A 19,027-nucleotide genomic window follows, 5' to 3' on the forward strand; every position below is an offset into this window, starting at 1 on the left:
TGCGCATGCGCTTGTTGACAAAGAATCTGAGGTACAAAATAAATAAAAACATCTGCACTCTGCGCAAAAATATTTTCCTTCCAAATACTTTTCAGTCTTAACTTTTAATTCGTTTGAAAGGTAAGTCAGTTAAACACATATGTACAAACGTTTAAATACATATAATTTTATATTCAAATTTGTAGGAAATGGACGTGGATGATCAGCAAGGAAACTGGCACGACGATTTCACCACTGCTTCGCAGTGGGAAATGTTCATTGCTCGAATCGAAGAAGCAATTTACGATTGGAAGTTGCCTCAATTGAAAGCAGAGGATCACCGCTTTAGAAAAAGTTCGCATCAAGTGGATGGCAAGCTTGAATATGCAGAGACCAATCTGCAGTTCAGTGGTAAGAATTTTACAAAATAGCAAGTTCAATTTGAATCGTTTTTTTCTTTTAAATTCAGATACAGATTTCATTCTGCGCTATTTTTATCGCAATCCTCCTGAGCAAGACAACTCGAATTCACCTGGCCCTGAGGATAAGGGTGACAGGCAATGGGGCCACGAGTTAATCGAGAGCGACATCTTAGACGAAGACGGTGAAAAGGAAGTGAATGGTGTTCATCCAATTGAACTTTGGTATGGAGTTAGCAGATTTGTGTTGCTTTCTCCTGCACAAAACTATGCCGCAATCACCTCCGAGTCCAAAGCAAAACTCCTCCTCAGCTCGGCCAAGATTGCAATCAGCAACTCAAAATGGTTAATAAATTATTTATTATCAACCAAAATTTTTTTTTGTAATAAAACAAATTTTATTTCAGTCCTATTCCAATATTTGTGCAAGTTCATCAGCCTCAGCAAAGGTACTTCCTTGGCACTTGGCAAGGACCTGGAATGCAAACCGACTTCACTATGGTCCATCTGAGGCAAGCGCCAAAGCACTGCAAATATTTAACAGGTAAAATCAAAATTTCAGAAAGAAATGTCTCGGTGTATTTATTCTTTTGCTTCCAGGGCTGCTGGACATCTTTAAGGGAAAGTTGGCTGCAGTCGCCCACTCCCCAGCTCACGCTCTCGCGACTCCCATTGAAATTTCGGCCAGAATTCACTTCGTCTTGAAAGACTGGCCCATGAACCAATGGATGCAGTCCCCTCCAGATTTTGAGCTTCTGCATGGGCAAGTTGGGGTCGAGCACATTGGTAAACTACCCTTTGGAGCAGAGGCAGACCCTCTGAGGTTGGATTCACATTTTCCATTAAATTATATTTCAATTTTGTCAAAATTTCTCATTCAGGGAGCTCCACTTGCTGGCCCAGTGGAGACGACTGCCAGAAGGTGTTCTCGTAGACCGTGATGGATATTCAGATTTGGCACCAAGCATGGCATCGAGGTGGTCCTTGCAGGCGCACATGGCCCCACCCTCATTAGGTCTTCTGGCGAAATCATTGGGACGGCTGCTGAATCTTTGCTCTTCGACAGCAACTTTGAAGCAACTCTTAGGAGACATGGTCATGTGTGCCCCAGAAGCTTGTGAGTTTTTATTTTTGCATTATTATTTCAATCTGAACTGAAATCATCTCCTTCAGCCATATCGTACACTGACTCGTTGAGTGCGCTGACGGAGCCGAAAGTGCCTAGTTTGTCGAAGTTGGTGCCCAGCAGTCTCAAATCTGGCAGCAGCAATCAAGGCACCAGCATGGCCGGTGGACCGATTCCTCATCAAATGTTGATGACTATTCTCTACTACCTGTTTCCCGATGCTGATGTTAATGGACCAGTCGGTTACTTAAAATTATTGTAAACAATCTATTCTTAACATTCATTTCAGGCCAACCCATATCCTGAAACATTTGGACAAGACGAACCCAAAAGCTCAAATTTTCGAGAAGTGCTTTATTTATTTATTTTAATTCAATTTATAATTTGTACTTTTTAGAAGGGAAGCGTCCAATATAAGTCTTGCCCGGTTGATTGCCTGGTTTGGCGTCTTGCTATTGTCACGGCTCTGGTGGCCGACGCCTCTCATGGAGGTTTGAGAGCTGCAGCCCATCTTTGGCATGAAGTGAATCAGGAAATGAGGTACCGTTGGGACCACGCCATCACCATTCCAGGGTGAGTACCACTAAATTAGGAATTTTCAGGTTTAAATCAAAATTTTTATTTTTCTTGCAAATATATTTGATTTAATGGAATAAGATACACACTATATGATCGCAACTTAACAACTCGGGGGAAACAGAATGTACATGTTTTGGGGTTTAAATTAAATTTATCAATTCTAATTCTTAAATTTAGCGCTCCTACAATCAATAGATGATCTTACTTACAGTTAGCGCGTTATAAGTATATTGAGCCTTAAATAATTCAGCAGTAAGAATGTTGAAATGATTGCAAGTACTTCACAATTGAGCACACCTTTAAGAAAGAATGATCCTGAACACTCTCGCGATAATAAGAAAAGTCACAGAGCGGTTGTTCTGAGAAAAGTCCGTCAGTGGCACCTTGTGTGTGTTTTTGTCATCCCAGGTTTGTCTCAATTTTGATTATCAGAGCCACAAGAGACGTCTTTGTCTTCACCATCACCAAGAAGTCATGTCGATTGCCGTCGAAATTTCCTATTGGCTCTCATCAAGCGCCTAAATTCCCGCCTGTCGTCAGAATCACAGTCTCACGAGACTGTTTCTGCTGCCCCTGGTGGGATTCCTCGCCATGTAAATGTCCATGTCGTGGTCCGTCCAGTTGTCAGAGGTGTCGTAGCCCGAAGTGTTGGTGCCTGCCCTCAGGTGGGTGTGGTGGTGGCGGTGCAGGGCCGAGGAGCATCTGCTCGCAGGTCTGCTACCCTCCATTGTCTGCTCCATGTAGCTCAGGCTCTCGCGGCTCCGGGAACGAGTCCGTGAGCCTGAAATTTTTATGCAGGTGAAAATTTCTTTACCAATAGTCATTTTTTTTTTATAAGTTAGTCACAAAATTTTTAATGCTGGGCAAAGTTTTTCCGCTGTAATGTTAGCACTTATGCACACTGATTGATCGTGTATTCTTAATTTCTTGTTTGCAATTTGTTTGAAATTAATGATGTATAAGGCGTTTTTAAATTCCTCAAATTTAGATTAATTTTTAAGGTTGGAAGTGCAGAAATGCATGCACATTTTTTGTGATAGTTAACAAACAAAAACAATCAAGTGCAAACATTTATTTTTGTCAAATTACCCATCGAGGATCCAAAAAGCTCATATAGATCGCTGCAAATTTTTAGAATTTAAATTATAATTTTAAGCCTACTCTGTACAAATTTATGATTTTTTTTTTTTTTTTTTTATAAAAACAACTTTAGATTGAAATTTTTTTAAATTACCTTGTTGAGCACTTGGAGGTCGTCTTTGGGGAGAACCAACGCGGGACATTCTCTCGGAAGGGGCTGCAAGGGACTGTCGAGATTGTCGCAAGTCTAGAAATTGAATGAAAATCATCAACAAAAAGTCGCCACTGAAATAAATTTGAACGCTTCAGTTAATTAAGAAAGTGCGAAAGTTAGCTGTGCGTGAAAAGCACACAAAATCTTAAGTTCACTGAATTTTAAACACAAAACGTTAGCGCTAATTGCGGGATGCGAATATAATGTAAGCAAAACGCTGAGTTGATTTTTGCGAGCGTGCTTTTACCTGGACGAGACATTGCGCCGCCTGAGCTCAAGAATTTGGCTGCCGAGAGCCCAGAAAAGGATCTCTGCGATTGTCCGTCGGCAATGGAGCGCGACACGGAGGCTCCGTGCACGCCTGCTTCACAACCCATTACCGAGCCTGTGCACAGGTGCATAACATGACATTAATAAGACGGAGTGCTCGCGCTTCACGCTGGGCACGGGATTAGTCAAACATATAACACACACAACACGAATTTCAGACACACAAAAGGTCCGTGATGGACCGAAACGTGCGGCAACTCGGGCCACTAATTTTTTTTATTTGTAAGTCACAAGAGTGCAGACAAATACGGTGAAAAGGGTGCTGCTACTTACGAGTTAGTAATATTTACACGAACAGACAAGATACGTACCGTGGTGGGAAGGGGTGGCCAAGACCCTTGGCCGCGGAATGCTCCTGGCACTGTACATGGAACCGACTTCCCAGTCCCTGGCCAAGGTGCCGGGCTGGTGCGACCTGAAGCCACTGATCGAGGGAGGCGCGCCGGAAAGGGTTCCTCCTGAGGTACACATACACATAATGACAGCCTTTATACAGCACGAAAATAATAATTTTTACATCATTCCTGAATGAGCTCATTAAGAATATGGTTAGAGATACAATTCTGCAGGCACTAGATGCGATTATAAGCGTTTTTTATATTTTTATTTATAATATGATGATATGAAATTTTGATAGATTTTCAATTAAATGAATGAGAGCGAGCCATGCTTGAATGATAACAAACTTTTAATGATTAAAAACGATTCAAACTAATCCAAATCTAGAATTACCAAACAGGGGAACAATCTACTTTTCATGGAAAATGATGTAAACGAGCTAAAAGGTTACAAAAGAGAGGAATTATTTTTTGGTCACAAACCTGCCATCAGCAGGTTGGCCGCCTTGTGCGGACACAACCCGTGTGGAATGCTGGGTGGCACCACTTGCTGCTGTCTGCTGAGTGCTCTGCGTAGCTTTTGAGCTCGGCGTCTGCTGACCACGAGGAGAACCAGCACGGCCAGCAGCACCACCCCGCAAACGGCGGCGCTCGCGGCCACGGTCACGCGGTCCATGTTGCCCGTCGACGCTCCGGCGTATTTCTGCTCGGTTCGGATTTCGCGGCACTGCCTCGGCGGCACCGTGTCCGGACTGGCGCGAACTTCTTCCAAAGAAACCACGCAGACGACCAAACACTCCTGAATTTATTTGGTACTGTTAGACTTTTCTAGATTGATTTGGGTGTACGTACCTGAGGAGGGACGTTCTTGATTTTAAATTCGCGCTCCGAAGCATCCAAAGGTGGACCCTGCTTGAAGCTCCTGTCACCAAAGAGTCTATACACGACCCTGAATCCGAGAATGTTTGTGGCTTTAGAGTCCCAATTGATCACAACGTAGTTATCCACGCGACTTGCCGATTTCACAATGACCTAAATGAATTTAAAAAAAAAAAAAATTCCAAACAAAGTTCACCATTTTACCTCATCTTCATCATCCTCGATTCTGGATCTGTGGCTTCCGCCCAAAATCAGGGCCGGATTCTGTCTGGCAGGCGTTGGCTTGGGACTGTTGACCACTCTGGGAGGGGGAGGAGCGGCCGAAGGCACCACCACTGGAGGGGGCTTGGACACCAATACATTTGCAGAGCCAGTGATTCGCACTCTCTGAGTTGTGGTCGTCGTTGGTCTGGTAGTGGTGGTGGTCGTTGAGGTGGTTGTCGTGGATCTTGGGGTTGTGGGTGCCGGTGTTGTGGTGGTGGTTGTGGTAGTCGAGCTCGACGTCGTAGAAGGGCTGGTTGGCGCTTCTGTCGTGGTGGAGGTCGTGGTCGACGAAGACGTCTCCACCGCCTGAACGGGAATCGCGTTTTCGATGATGGCCGAGGACGCGTCCTCAACTTCGTTTGTTGCTTCGCACGACAATTCTGGAATTTTCTCTAATAAGAAAAAAAATTGAATTTTAAAATTTTAAACGCACCCTCTGGTTGAATTGTCGAAAAACCTCTGTCCCTGAGTCGTGGCGGCTCCCCACAAAACTGGGGCGCCCTTTCGCGACTGGTCACTTGCAGCTCTCCATTCTTGAGCCAGTTGGCCAGCCACTTAAGTTTGCAGTCGCACTTAAGAAATCGTCCGCCGATGCTGAGTCCCCTCAAAGTCGAGTTGAGGCGAATCAGCGAGGACTCTGCCACAGACGCAAGAGGGTTGCCGTCCAGCGCCAGCAGGGTGAGGGAGGGGGTTCCATTGAAGGCGTCCGTTGGCAGGGTTGTGATCAGGTTGAACCCAATGTCGAGGACCTGAGAGGTTATTATAGTTATTTAAATTCAAATTCAAACTTTCGTCAATGAAATGGCTCTTCCGGCTGGCGTTTCATTGTTTCATGCAAAATTACAAATCGGCAGCTCTCTAATAAAGCGCTCATCGGCACCGTTGGAAATTAAATTAAATGGTGCGAGCAGCGCGTCTCTGTAATAATAGCTTCTGTTGGGTTGCAGAGGTCACGACTGCCAATTTACGGTCTGAGTCGTGCCTGATGAGCGTTTTCACTTTTTATTGAAAGAACTGCTGCCATTATTGACGTGGATGAAGCGAAAAAATCACAATTATACCCATGAAGACTCGTTTCGGCGCTTTCTCGCTTTAAATTTGCAACGGATTTTTGATACTTACTCTTAACTCCTTCAGGGTGGAGATGGCGGGCGTTGGGAAGTCGGTGAGCAAATTGTTGAGCAGTGATAACGAGCTGAGCGTATCGGCGACCCCTGCGAAGGCATCGGGCGCTACGCTCTGGATCAGGTTGCGTTCCAGGTTGATGGCCGTGAGCGAGTCCAGGCCCTGCAATTAAAGCGAGCACATCACGCATTAGTCTCGGAATCCGGAAAATAAATAATTGGCGTTATGTTCCACTTTGATAAGTTTTAGCGGATATGCAGATCGAAACGTTATTTTTACTTTTGTTGCTTTCGGTAGAAAAGAGACACGACGGCAAATTTCTCTTCGCTGGAGAAATATGATATAAATTATATATTTTGAATGGGAAATGATTGCATGTTTTGGGAACGGAAATGAAGCAAAGAAACTCAAAATCATCATTGCTTTCGTTGCATGATCTACATTTTACTACTAAAAGCCATAACGATTGGTCACGATTTTGATCAAATCTCTTTTCGGACTGGAAATAAAGCAACGTTGTTTATTCAACTGGCTGACGTGTGATTGTGCTCGCAGGCTACACAATCATCTTGTCTTGCTATTGAGATTGGCATGCCCATTGTTATGATAGTGGATATGGGTGCGGTAAAAGTAGAACTTTTCTCGCGGATGACCGTTGATTAATAAATAATGCGTTTGTAATTTTGATACTAAGCCGTGTAATCCTTTGGCGAGCGAGTAAAAGTGAACACTTTCTTCTGTCACGTCGAGCCCTTTCCAATTCTGCTCCGTTTCATGATTTATATTTTTCGTTATCACAGGATGTGGCCGTACAATTATTAAAAAATGAATCGCATAAATGGCCAGGCAGATTTTTAATCAGATCCGAGTATCGTTTTCTCATGCAGGTCGGAAGTGGAACAATGCAAATGACGCGGTAAGAGGAAAGCGATAGGGGCTCGCATGCAAATTGCGTTAAAAAAAACTCACCTGCAGAGTTCTTCCCGCAGCGGCACCTGACGTCGGCAATTCCCTGAGTCCGTTTTGAGCCAGGTCCAAGAAGGCCAGAGCCCTTAGTCCTCTGACCGCCTCTGGAAGTCTCTTCTGCCTGGTGCCCTTGAGATTCAGGTTTCTCAAAGAAGCCTCCAATCCGTGGAATGCGCCAGGCTCCAGGGTGATTTCATTGTCGGCCAGTTTCAGGGTGGCCAGGGCGCCCAGTGAACTAAACGAGTCCTGGGTCACTCGATTGAGCTTGTTGCGAGACAAATCCAAAAGGGTCAGGTTGCGCAAGGGACGCAGGGCAGCCACTGGCACGGCGTCCAATAAATTATCCTGCGAAAAAAAAACAGATAAAAATTAAATACACACTTGCTTGTTACCGTGTGAATTCCCTGTTCAATTATTATTTATAATTATTGGTCTAGTTCGCGGAATTGGTCCAGAGAACAATGCTGCAGTTTACGAAATAATTTCAGTTCAAATCAAACACATGCCCTTTCTGTTTCATTATGACCAGCGACGTTTGAAGTGTTATCATTATGATGTCGTGCAGTTGGCTCACAGTGTAATTTTCGCCGCCTTTTTCCATAACAATCATTATATTGTTTCAGGGGAGAAACGTGATTTCATCTCGCGACGCGCATTGTGTAACAGCCGCTCTAATTTACAATTAGTTGCCAAGTTTGGAAATTGAAATGGCAAAATATATTTTTTAGCCTAATTAAAGTTGCAAAATGGACAAATGTTTGCGTGGATAAATAATTATTAAAAAAGCTAGGCGCCTATCTATATATTTTTTTGGCAATTTTTTATATAAAAAACTTTCACCGTGAACCAAAATGGGCATTATCTTAAAAAAAATTAACAAACCCTCAAACTATTTTATTAGTCATACATATATTTTTTTACATCGATCACGTTCATTTTTATTAAAATTTTAATTTCGTGAGCATTTTTATAATAATAAAAGTAAAGGTAATGTGCACATTTTATCGTTTTAGGCTAGGGTTTAATTAAACATTAAATTTAAGCAATATTCTTAGAGGGTAAAATTAAAATTTGCAACGTTGAAAAAAAAACTCACCTGCAAATTGAGATTCTTGAGGGACGTTTCTTGTCCCCTGAAAGCACCAGTCTCGATTTTCTCAATTTTGCAGCCGGACATCTGGAGGCTGCGGACGCGCCGGACACCGACCAGCACGTCGGCCGGCAGCGTTCGGACGGTGCTGTTGCTGACGTAGAGGAGGTCGATGACCGGGCCCGGGCCGGGGGGTAGATGCCTCTGTAGGGCGGCCAAAAGGAGAGGCCAGTCGACCAGGTCGCACTGAATCGAGACTTCTCGCGCCAGGTTTGTCGCGCACAAACATGCAGACGCCAATTCAGGGTGGTCGTTTTGCCAGGGACAAAGCTGTGCCTGCACACACGCCATTAGCGCCAGGCAAGCGCACAACCAACGCAGCGTCGTCATCTGAAACAAAACATTCAAAATTAAGTAAAGGAAAAATTTATTTTTATCAATTTTTCGGTCTAGATCTAAACGTTTAATATTTTTAGTGACACAATTAATTAAAATTAAGTTGGGAAATATATTTTTGTTAATTAGTGTTCAAAGCAAAGGAAGTGTTGTTCAATAAAACAAACAGTCAAACCGGATGATTTTAAAAGGATGTTACACATTGCGCGGTTCTCCTCTTGAAAAATTCTAACCCAGTTTCTGTTGCACCGCGCGCGCGTCGACAAAGTAATTGATGCGGGTTTTTATTAGCACGCGGCGTTGATTCCACCAATTTAGAGGTTTGAGCCATGAGATATGGCGTGAAAAGAATTCCCGCGTCGCCGCACCAGCGATACATATGCGGCTTTGAAATTAACTTACTGTTAAGTGTTCGCTCCATCAAAACAGCTATCCCGGGATAAGACGAGATTTGAGCCGGGTACCGTTGAGCGGAAAGATGCCGCAGGTGATACCATGATATGAGAGAATTTCGCCCTTTTACTTGAGAATTCGCTGCTTTGTTACCGCATTTTTAATTCGCCCGTTCCGTACCCAGAATTGTTGTTAGACAGGCGAAAATTGGAATCGTATCTATTATTATATAAAGTCGCGCTTATCACCGCTGTAACTGTTAAGATGCCATCTGCCAAGTGGCGGAAACTCACAAATTGTTTCCAAAACGCCGGATGATGATGTGTTACCTCATATCTGCAGGCCAGATTTATAGCAATCCGCTGAGGTAGATTTTTTTTGCACATTTGCAAAAATGCTAACAAGGCATTCAATATATGCTAAGTGATGCATGATTTTCTCATAATTTTTCTGCTGCAAAGTGTAAAATAAATTGTTCACAGGAAAGATTTGCATCAGCTGGCTAATTAACTCATTGTCACGGAAGGTGGTTAGATATTTTCTAATTGCAGCCAACAAACATTTTGCAGTTTTGTTTTCTCCATTCGATAGGAATTCGCGAGGAGATCGGACGATTTCAAATTTCATCAAAGTTGGCTAAATTGACGCATGTCGGTGCACTTTTTTGGTGAAGGCACGAGCCGAAACGCCCTTTTACTTCTGCCGCCGCCGCGAGGCCAATTAATCAACTTTCTTTCGCCTCAAAAACGAAAAGTTAACAAGATTCTTTCATTTCTCGCTGTGAGCCACTCAATTGCCTGAAAAATTTTGAGCTAATCTTTTGGCGTGCCGTCAGTCTCCAATTATTATTCAAATAAAACTCCTAAATTCACCGCTACACAAGCGATCGAGTAGTAAAAGTTCGGTCCAGTTTCAAGACAAGTAAGGAAGCGAGCGAGGAAGTTACTTCTTCTTGCTTGTTAAATTCGCCGACTCGTTCGCACTGGACCTTGCTTCTCCCGTTATTTAGTAAGTGCCGTCGTCAAAGTCACCGCCACAGCGGCAGCAAAAATTATGTTTGCTTTTCATTCACGTCCAACCACACATTTATTTTGCATCAAAAGAAAGAGCGTGTGTTTTACTTTTGTAACGCCCGTACCCATAAATTTGGAAATTTTGGGTACCACCACAATGGAATATTATTCGGAACCAGCATGTTCATAATTACACGTTTACTGTCAGGGAGGGAAACAGGCGGTTGCTTTGTTCAGAGAGCTTTCAAATTATATGCAAATCAAAAGTCAAAGGGCTTAAAAGTGTATTTCCTTTTGGATGGAATTATACATTTTAAAAATGAATATTTTAAAGATAAATTCCGGCGTTTGTATTGATTAAAAATTAAAACAAAAAATACAATTTGAATTAATAATTCAGGAAGAAGCAAATTGTTAACAAATCTATTTAAAAACAATGAATTTTTTTATTTCAACGAACGCTGATACAAATTAAGTCATCATCGAATAAATTTGACCAAATTGATTTCTCGGTGCCGTTAATTGGTACGTCATCGATCGGTTTGTTTTCTTCTGGGCACGTTGGCCCTCAAGAACCAATAGGAATGCACTTGTATTGAAGGATACTTGTAAGTATGAAATCATAACTAATACCGCGCGCAGTGCGTCGAGACTGGGCGGGTAGGTCGTTGATTCGTAACGGGACCGCACGCCAACTTTACCACTTTCCTGCAGCATCTCTTCGCCGTGCTTCTTTGCTCGTTCGTTCTCGTCGTCTCTTTTCGCTAATTGTCGTCGCGGAAACAGCCTTGATTGCACGAGAACAAGTGAAATGAGCGAAGAGTTCAATTGCCAATTCTTTACCGCGCCATCCAGACGAAAAGAATCAAGAATTCCCACAGTTAAAATCGTTCGCAGCAGTCAATGAATCAAAATTTGCATAATTTTTGTTCTTGATGAGATTCTTAGATTGAACTTTGGAATTACATCTCGGATGATTGAATTTCCTACAATCATTAAAATTGAATCAAATTATTAAAAAAAAATTACTTATACCAAATATATAATTATATAATAATTAATGAATAAATTTTTGCTCCAGTCTGTCATTAAAAAATTATCAAGATAAATTGAGATGATATAAGAATAATGAGCAATTCTAAACAGTTCTTGGTGGAAACGAATTTTCCCTTTAAAAATCATTCCAACAGTCGTAAATCATCCATCTGCTACTGAAAACTGTTGAGCAGACTACCGTTTTTTCTCTGCTCGTGCTAGAGAGAAAAATTTTAAACCACGGCCGAGACAATAGACTTCTTGAGTACGTTGAACAGCCAGGCGAATATTAAGTCGGTAACTAAGGCAGAAGGGAACCGCGCAGAATAAATTGCGCAATCTCATCCGCACAATCAGTGCTCGGGGGAATTTTCTCACCGCCGTGCAAAAGTCTCTCAAGAGTATATGTTTGTTCCCGGGAACACACGTGTTTGGATGCTCTCTTTTATCACAAGTTTGCATTTGAATTCCTTCTTACTCGCCAGTGACATGCAAACCCATTTTAAATTGCAGTCGTCTAGGTAGACATTTATTTTTTTGGGTTCGTTCACTAATTGCCGTGGGTTTTGTTGTAAAAAGGGTGGATCTTTTGTGTGGGAACTTCTTCAACTTGAGTTGGCGGAGCGTGTCCTTGTCAGTGGAGGAGGAAAATTCGCTCAAATGAAGAATTCATCAGCAAGAACTTTTTGCTAAAATGAATGGAGTGAAAAGAATGCAGAAGCGGAGGAAATTGAAATAGAGATCAACTTTTTTCCAGATTTTTTTTGTTATCTCACCAAAAAAGGTTTTACAGCTCAATAAATTTTAAATCAATTGTCAGCATCCAAGATTTTTTTCTCCAAATTCATTTGGTAAATTTTGAACAATTTTGAGTCGATCTACGTCAATTTGTAAGATTTTTTACTTAAACACCGAATCACGAGCTTTTTTTATAAAAATCAATGATGCTGAAGCTAGAAAAGAAATTGTATAATTTAATTTATTCCTCCAATTTTTTACATTAAATAAAATGTTTTTTTTTTATCTACTTTTACTCGTATTCCTGTAAATCAGAGGACAGCTTTTTTCTCTAATTTAACTGTTCTTGAATAGCAAAAATGGAAACAAACGAAAATAGAATTCGTAAGTTGACAAACTGTTTGAGCAGGGACAATTAATCTATGCGCGCTCGAATGCGAATTGCACGTCTGGCGGCTGCGAGAAAGAATCTTATTGTTGCGTAAAACTATCTGGGTTGTTTGCTCCGCAAGACTAATTATTGCGACTCAATGAAAAACGGCCCGGGACACCTCCGTGATGGCCCACAGTGTTGAAAGAGAGACAAACGCCCACGGTTGCAATCACGGCCAAGGAATTCGAAGAGTGAATTTACCGTTGGGACACGAGCAGCCAATATTTGTATTCAAGATCATATTGTTTAGCTGCAACGTGAGTCTATTTTGCGTTCATGATCCAGCAACGTTTGCCAACAACCTGCGCACGCTGCAGCTAAATGTGGAACGAGCAAAATAATTGGCAGCAGAATTTTCATTTTGGCATGTGATCGGCTGTAAAATTTGCAACAAAAACGCTACCTGAATTTCACTGTTTTCTCTTTTGACTATTCGTCGGTGGTTCACGACCCTTTGCTTTTAAAACTCGAATCAAATAAAAGCTTTAACTTGAATAAAAATTAAATTTACTAGTGAGTTGGTAATAAAATTGTATTTTATTACTCGCTAATAAAGTATTTTCGCGAATTTTTGTAGTTATATGGATGGAAAAAAATTGAACAAGAGTTCAAAAGTAAAATTACGTATCATAAAATGATTAAATTAGTGAGCGAGAAAAAAAAATAGCAAGGTTCGTCACGAGAAGACTCACGCAAATCAGGTTACTTGCTCGCGGACAGACAAAAACTTGCATAACTTATTGGCCTGCTCTTGTTACATCAGCGCCGGAAACAGGCGATTAAAAACGTGAGAAAAACTGCCAAAACCTTTCATTTTTTACTTTGAAATTCCATTTTCATGTTCCCCATCATTCAGAATAATTCAATGAATATTTTTCCTCTCAATTCATTGATAGGGGAATCATTATTTTTGTTTCCGAGAAAAGCGTGAATGAGTGCTCGGCGTGAATAATAATGAGCCTTGTTAAATCTTTGAATAAAATTTCCTAACTTGCTCATTACATCCATCCAGTTTGTAGCCCAAATCAAAAGGTACTGTTATTAAAATGCTCCAGCGTGCGTGCGTGGATGTTGCAATGAAAACGCGGTTAACAATCGTAGTACTTGAAGAAGAATTTTCGCTACAATTGCCGCAATTCGGTCAAATAAGTATTGTCTTTTTTATTATATTGCTGGGTGCCGACTGAAATTAAACCAGCAACTGGGCAGATGAGCGATTTCAAACCTGTAAAAAGCAGAGAGCAAGTGGAGCGGACAGAAGGAAGAAGGCGATAAAGACTTGTCTTCTCGCGCAATGGTCACTTATTGGGTCGATCTGGTTGAGCGAGAATTCGAATGTGTTATTTACGAGTGGGTGCTAAAAACGGACCGGAATCGCACGGCACGTGGTTTTTTTCAGTTCCAGTTGAGTATATTTATTCAAAATTAACTTCAAAACGAAAAATTTCAATTTTTATCCTAATTTATTTATCCAATCGCATTGTGTTTATTCAATTTTGAAAGAAAAAGGTGTTTAAAAAAGGGAAGTGGTGAAAAAAATGGCACCGAGACCCACAAGAATTTTAAAACTTCCTTTTAATAACAATGATAATTTGTATCAACATAAGTACATTTTTATTGGAATAATTAATTGATATTTTCTCTAAAATTTCGATGGCACATTTAATCAATTTACAATTATACATAAGTAGTGTGTGATTTTATGATTCTAAAAGCTTTCTTTCATCTAGAATCGGATTAGTCACTCACTCGCTTAATAATAGATGAGAGAATATGACTATAAAAATTTCTGATTGAATAAGTGTTTTGTTTACCGTTACATAAACTCTGGCATATGCGTGCTGGATTTGCCGTCTACGTTCGTTATCCATGCATAAAATGCGAACAGGAGTCGACGGACGAATTGCTCATACGAGCACAGATTATCGGCTCGATGCATTATTCGCTGCAGCTAATTGCACAACAGAGCCTAATTGCTCCACATACTCAGCAACTCGAACACGTGCTCTGCTTTTTGAGAACCAACTGTGCCTTCATCAAAATCAAATCAAGGTCTAACATAATCACAAATGCATCAATCTGAATTTGTCCCGCAAAGTTCGTGGTTCGAAAAGTCCAGTTTCTCTTATTTTAAGGGCAGAGAGTGACTTTGAGGAAAAGTTTCCTGTGCGTTTTACGACGTTCTTCCTCTATCTGTGTTCTGGTTTTTCTTCTTATATGTTTGCTCAAGCAAGGAGATTTTGTCAACAACCAGAGCAATCAAGAAGCGTCTTTTTTATTATTCTCGGAATTTTATCTTCAGCGTAATTCTCATGAGAAAATTAAAGAAATTTCTTAAAAAAAACAAATCTTACGAAGAGGTAGAAATTTTTTAAAGTTAATCTATAATGTGATTATTTTATTGTATTTTATAAAAAAAAGGATGCTTAAATTATTTAGAACGGAAAATTTATAAAAGACCGATTATTGTCTTTTTTTTTTTTTAATATTTTTAAACTGGATCTGCGTGATAAATATTCTTCTTAATTTCGAACTAGCAAGTGGTTTTTTATGAATCTTTCTTTGGTATAAAATATATTCACCGGCACTCTGCAAGATCCCATGAAACGGTCCAATGGTCGTCGGGACAATTAAATATGAAATTTTGTTCGTGCGTAAATGTTAGGTCCGTTTGCCGCTGTCGATCTGTCTCTGCCACAGAACAAAACGGTACTTGAATTGAGCAATAAAATTTGAATTGTACGCCTGGCTGTAAATTATCGTGCGATGTCAGATGGCCGGGACAAAACTTTCCGTTCCAAAATAAGACTATTTACATGTTTTTGAAATTTTTTTCTCGACGCCAGAGCGAAGCGCATATTTTTTTTTGTCAGGCGTAGCTGCTGTTGCATGGACGCGCAAGTGCATTCACACACACTCTGCGCCTCATGGTGAGATTGAGACCTTGAATCCTTCCAAGTGTGAGTGAATTTGTGACGGCTGCTCTTTTTTATTCAATTCCCAAGCAAGATCCTCCGCCAACAGGCCATAATTACGGCCAATTTCGCGTCACATTCCGCCCGTCGGCCAATTAAAAAAGGAATCGGCAGCACTTCCTTCGCGTTCCTTCACCTGCCAGCACGTTTACATTATTTTACGTATGTATATGGCCACGGTTATCAATGTTGCGTGGGGTGACTGACCGTGACAAAAGTAAAAGGTGCAGGACGAGACCCTCTAATCAACAAAGTGTTTGATGAAGAGTTTAGCATTCACGGTCGAGGTCGCTTGCAAGATAAATATTTATGAAAATTTGAATCGAATCCACTATGACACGCTTTTTAATTTTTGACACTTATACTCATAATTATTCGTTTGAAAGAAAGTTTTTCTAATCGATTCCGATCTTAATTAAGTGGACCGTGAAACATTACGGAGAGGAAGTGCGTTTGAGAGCAGATCCGAATTTATTGGTTTTTTCCAAAAGCTCCGAAATAAAAATGATTTTATCCTAATTTTTTCATCATGAAATACAAATGTTGCAATAAAAATTTAAAATGATAATATTATTTTTTGATAAATACTCACTTTTTGAAGTCAGTTCAGCGAAATTATCCAAATGTGTGTGGCTGCAGGAAACTAATCGTCGATTTATCTTTTCCTTGCCGCAAGCTCCATGGCCAAGCTTTTATTATTTTTTTGTATCGCCGGTCTGAAGTGTCACCGAATTATTGTTGTCAAACCATTCTTTGCGAGTGTCAAAAAAGGCCACTTTGGTTCGCTCGGGTGCACCGCTGGTCGGACTACTGAGTAGACGAATTACCGCACTCGGCCTCCTAGTTCTTGCTCCGGTACAGACTGACTGCGCCTGCATGGATGTTCTCCATTGCAGGCAGGCACCTGCTCCCCTCCTTCCTTTTGCGTGTAACTCTGATTCAGGTATGAAAAAACTCAGGTCACTCACCGAAGGGGAAGTCGCTCTGCTCTTTTCTTGCGTCTACTGCTGCCTTCCTCAGAGAGCGCTTGAAAATTTCTTCCATGCACGGATTCGACTATATTTTTGTTTTTTTGTGAGAAACAATTCAACTTTTCTTGGAGTTCAGTGTGGCGTTTATTTACAAAAAAATAGCTCCATAGACATTGTTTTTTTATCAATTTTAATTAAAAAATTATACTAATTTCATGCAAGAAATACTCATTTTATGAGATAAGTTGCTAATGACTTTTGACCCTATTGTAAGATATCTTTCACTTTGACCCCAATGTCACTTACAGGGCATGAAGGGTAGATCTGAATGTAGAAAAAAAAACACTTATTTTTTTTTACATAATTAGTTTAAATTGCTTTTTGTAAAATCATTAATATCTTGATATAATCCTATTCAACGCCCAGATTTTTTTAAACAACGAAAAACTGCCACATTATTTGTCAATCTAATTTAAGAATTAATTGATTGAGTAAAACAGTTTTTATTTCTAATTTATCGATTTAAATTAAAACAAAGTTTACATAAATTGTCACTAAATCTTTCTGAAACCAAGCTTAAAACACCAAAGTAATGAAGCTCAAATATTAAACTTGTTTATTTGAAATAAATTAGAAGGGGACCTTTTTATTAAAAAGTCCACCTCAAATAATCCGTTTAAAGAAAGTGGCATAATTAGAAATTGTAACTTTTATTAAATTCCACCTTTTCAAAAGTGAATTGCAAACAGGTCCGCTTAAATATCTGCACACATTCCTTCCTTATGGCCCTTAATTTTCGCGACGCTTTTTGCTAATAGAATGCCCGCTTGAGGCGCTCGCCGTTTTGTCGACGACATCAGCGTGACTTTTCACAATGAGCGTAATTTTTTCCAACCAAAAAAGTTCCGCCATTATTTATCCACGCGCCCGTACGTGTTGAGAAGCACAATCCATTTTACTCCTTTTTTTGAGTGAAAATCCACAAATCTTTGTGTATTAAAGGTATAAAAAGCTGCACGCTGACGTAATTGGAAATGAGCGGCCAAACAAACATGGTTTTTTACCTCAAATACTAAATTTACAATCAAAGTGGCTACTTTCGCCTTGCACAAGAGTTAAACGATTTTTGAACCGAGCGTTACCGCACTTTGTATAAAAATCAAGTGAGAAAATGCGCTGGCAAATTAAAAGTGAATTTGCTCCAACCGTTACCGATCGCACTTTGTTGCTGCATATTCGTGAAGAGATCATAAAGATTGTAACATTTTTCTTCCACCTCGCATGCTGCATGAAATAAATGAGACTTACTCGCAATTTGCGTTTTCAGAGTGAAAAGAAGAATTTTTGCTTCTTCCAGTTGAAAGTGATACAGAAATTTTAGTGCATCTGATAAAACGCTTTTTTCTCTTTCGGCACATTAAAAATAACGAAACGTGCATCGGTGAAAATAAGGGATAGAAATAAACGGTTGTGTTTGCGAGGTTGGTCAGCTGATTGTGAGATTTGCCTAACACAAAAGCAATTTCTCCGCGTATCAAGGCACAAAAATGCAGCGCCTTAATCGCGCACAAATAGCCGCAGCGTGATGGTCAATTTCTAAATAGGAGAGAGATGAACATCCTTTTCCACATGCCCTGAATTGAGATATGCTGGCTATCTAAAGAACATCAGGGTGCAACTCTAGATCAAATTTGAAAGTAGGGCTATATGTTAATCTCTCTCTGCTTTTATTCTTTATTGCAAACAAATTGGCAGAACGGAAGATTTATGATGACCAATATAAATTTTGGAGACAGCGTTAATAAAAATTGGTATAAAATAATGATCTTTATGTCTAATGAGCTGTGAGCGATATAATTCCACTATTTTTTAATTTGTTACAGAAATGCGAAATTACGAGAGTTTTCAGAGAAAACTTTCAATGTTTCCAATCATTGGCCGTGAAACGAACTTTTGCCGCAAAGAAATCGATATCGTTTAACAAGAATTAAAATAGAAAGCATTTTGTCTTCCTTGCAATTATGATCGATTATCAGCCGTAAAAATGTTGCACCTGACTTGGCACTTTCAATCTTGCTGCGCGTAATTTGATATTCCAGCATCATGATTTTCTCACTGAGAGCGCATCTCATTTCTTTATTACTGATTACAAGAAGTGTATAAACTCGACCACATCCCCTTAAGACACGACGGTGGGAAACGAAAATCGAAAGTCATTTTTAAAATTTTACTTTACAGTAGCCGTATTTCTATTTAAACAAAACACAAATTTTGCATCGTCTTCTTTTCTGTAGTAATTAAAAGTATTTCCCAGTAGAAAATATTATTGTTTTTTTTTCACCTTTTGATTTTTAATAGATAATATTGGTAGATTTTCGTGTGTTAAAAAAATTTAAATAATAATTTTGATCTATGGTGATTTAAATTTAAAGTCGGCTTCCCCTTGATGGATTTTTGTGAGTTTTTTTATTTTTTAAGAAAAATTATGTTTCGGCTGCGGCCTGTAGCCATAATTTATGGGCTGTGAAAACATTTTGACTATAGAATTATTAAAAAAACCAATTTTTCTAAAAATATGTTTTTATTTTTCAAATTAAGCTTTAACACTTTTGTGAAATCATTTTTAAAGGTTACATTTTTACAGAAAACAATTTTTTATACAAAAACTTCACAATATGAATTTA

General features: G+C 39.9%; 2 protein-coding genes across 8 annotated transcripts in view; one reads left to right on the top strand and one right to left on the bottom strand.

Moving 5' to 3' along the window:
* The window catches only part of LOC132195073 (rab3 GTPase-activating protein catalytic subunit), a 26,810-nt gene continuing 7,783 nt past the window's right edge, over nt 1-19,027 (top strand). Inside the window, exons 1-9 of the mRNA XM_059616801.1 lie at nt 1-120; nt 186-390; nt 449-743; nt 806-942; nt 999-1,221; nt 1,280-1,515; nt 1,572-1,762; nt 1,814-1,873; nt 1,922-2,097. Of these exons, the coding sequence (XP_059472784.1) occupies nt 189-390; nt 449-743; nt 806-942; nt 999-1,221; nt 1,280-1,515; nt 1,572-1,762; nt 1,814-1,873; nt 1,922-2,097 (1,520 nt within the window). The 5' untranslated portion in view covers nt 1-120; nt 186-188. The remainder of the gene's footprint in view (nt 121-185; nt 391-448; nt 744-805; nt 943-998; nt 1,222-1,279; nt 1,516-1,571; nt 1,763-1,813; nt 1,874-1,921; nt 2,098-19,027) is intronic.
* LOC132195074 (leucine-rich repeat-containing protein 70) lies at nt 2,128-16,251 on the bottom strand. Of its 7 annotated transcripts, XM_059616806.1 has the most exons (13): nt 15,965-16,251; nt 8,396-8,779; nt 7,303-7,644; nt 6,331-6,495; nt 5,642-5,957; nt 5,149-5,588; nt 4,918-5,097; nt 4,549-4,864; nt 4,039-4,185; nt 3,645-3,782; nt 3,338-3,430; nt 3,193-3,224; nt 2,703-2,884 (listed from the first exon to the last, which is right to left on the bottom strand). In XM_059616806.1, the coding sequence occupies exons 2-13, from the start codon at nt 8,777-8,779 to the stop codon at nt 2,849-2,851; spliced, it is 2,589 nt and encodes an 862-aa protein (XP_059472789.1). In that variant the 5' UTR covers nt 15,965-16,251; the 3' UTR covers nt 2,703-2,848. The 7 variants fall into 7 exon arrangements, with proteins under 7 accessions (XP_059472785.1, XP_059472788.1, XP_059472787.1 ...); XM_059616802.1 differs by lacking the exon at nt 3,193-3,224 and having other exon boundaries at nt 2,128-2,884; nt 15,965-16,249; XM_059616808.1 differs by lacking the exon at nt 3,645-3,782.

Source organism: Neocloeon triangulifer, unplaced genomic scaffold (assembly GCF_031216515.1).
Source record: "Neocloeon triangulifer isolate White Clay Creek 2 clone unplaced genomic scaffold, ASM3121651v1 ptg000009l, whole genome shotgun sequence".
NCBI classification, from domain to species: Eukaryota; Metazoa; Arthropoda; class Insecta; order Ephemeroptera; family Baetidae; genus Neocloeon; species Neocloeon triangulifer.

Coding starts and splice junctions, on each gene's coding strand:
- LOC132195074 (XM_059616802.1), bottom strand. CDS start 8,779: ATGACGACGCTGCGTTGGTTGTGCGCTTGCCTGGCGCTAATGGCGTGT. Junction 5,589..5,641: donor TTCGACAATTCAACCAGAGG/GTGCGTTTAAAA, acceptor AGAAAATTCCAG/AATTGTCGTGCGAAGCAACA. Junction 4,186..4,548: donor GGCCAACCTGCTGATGGCAG/GTTTGTGACCAA, acceptor TGTGTACCTCAG/GAGGAACCCTTTCCGGCGCG.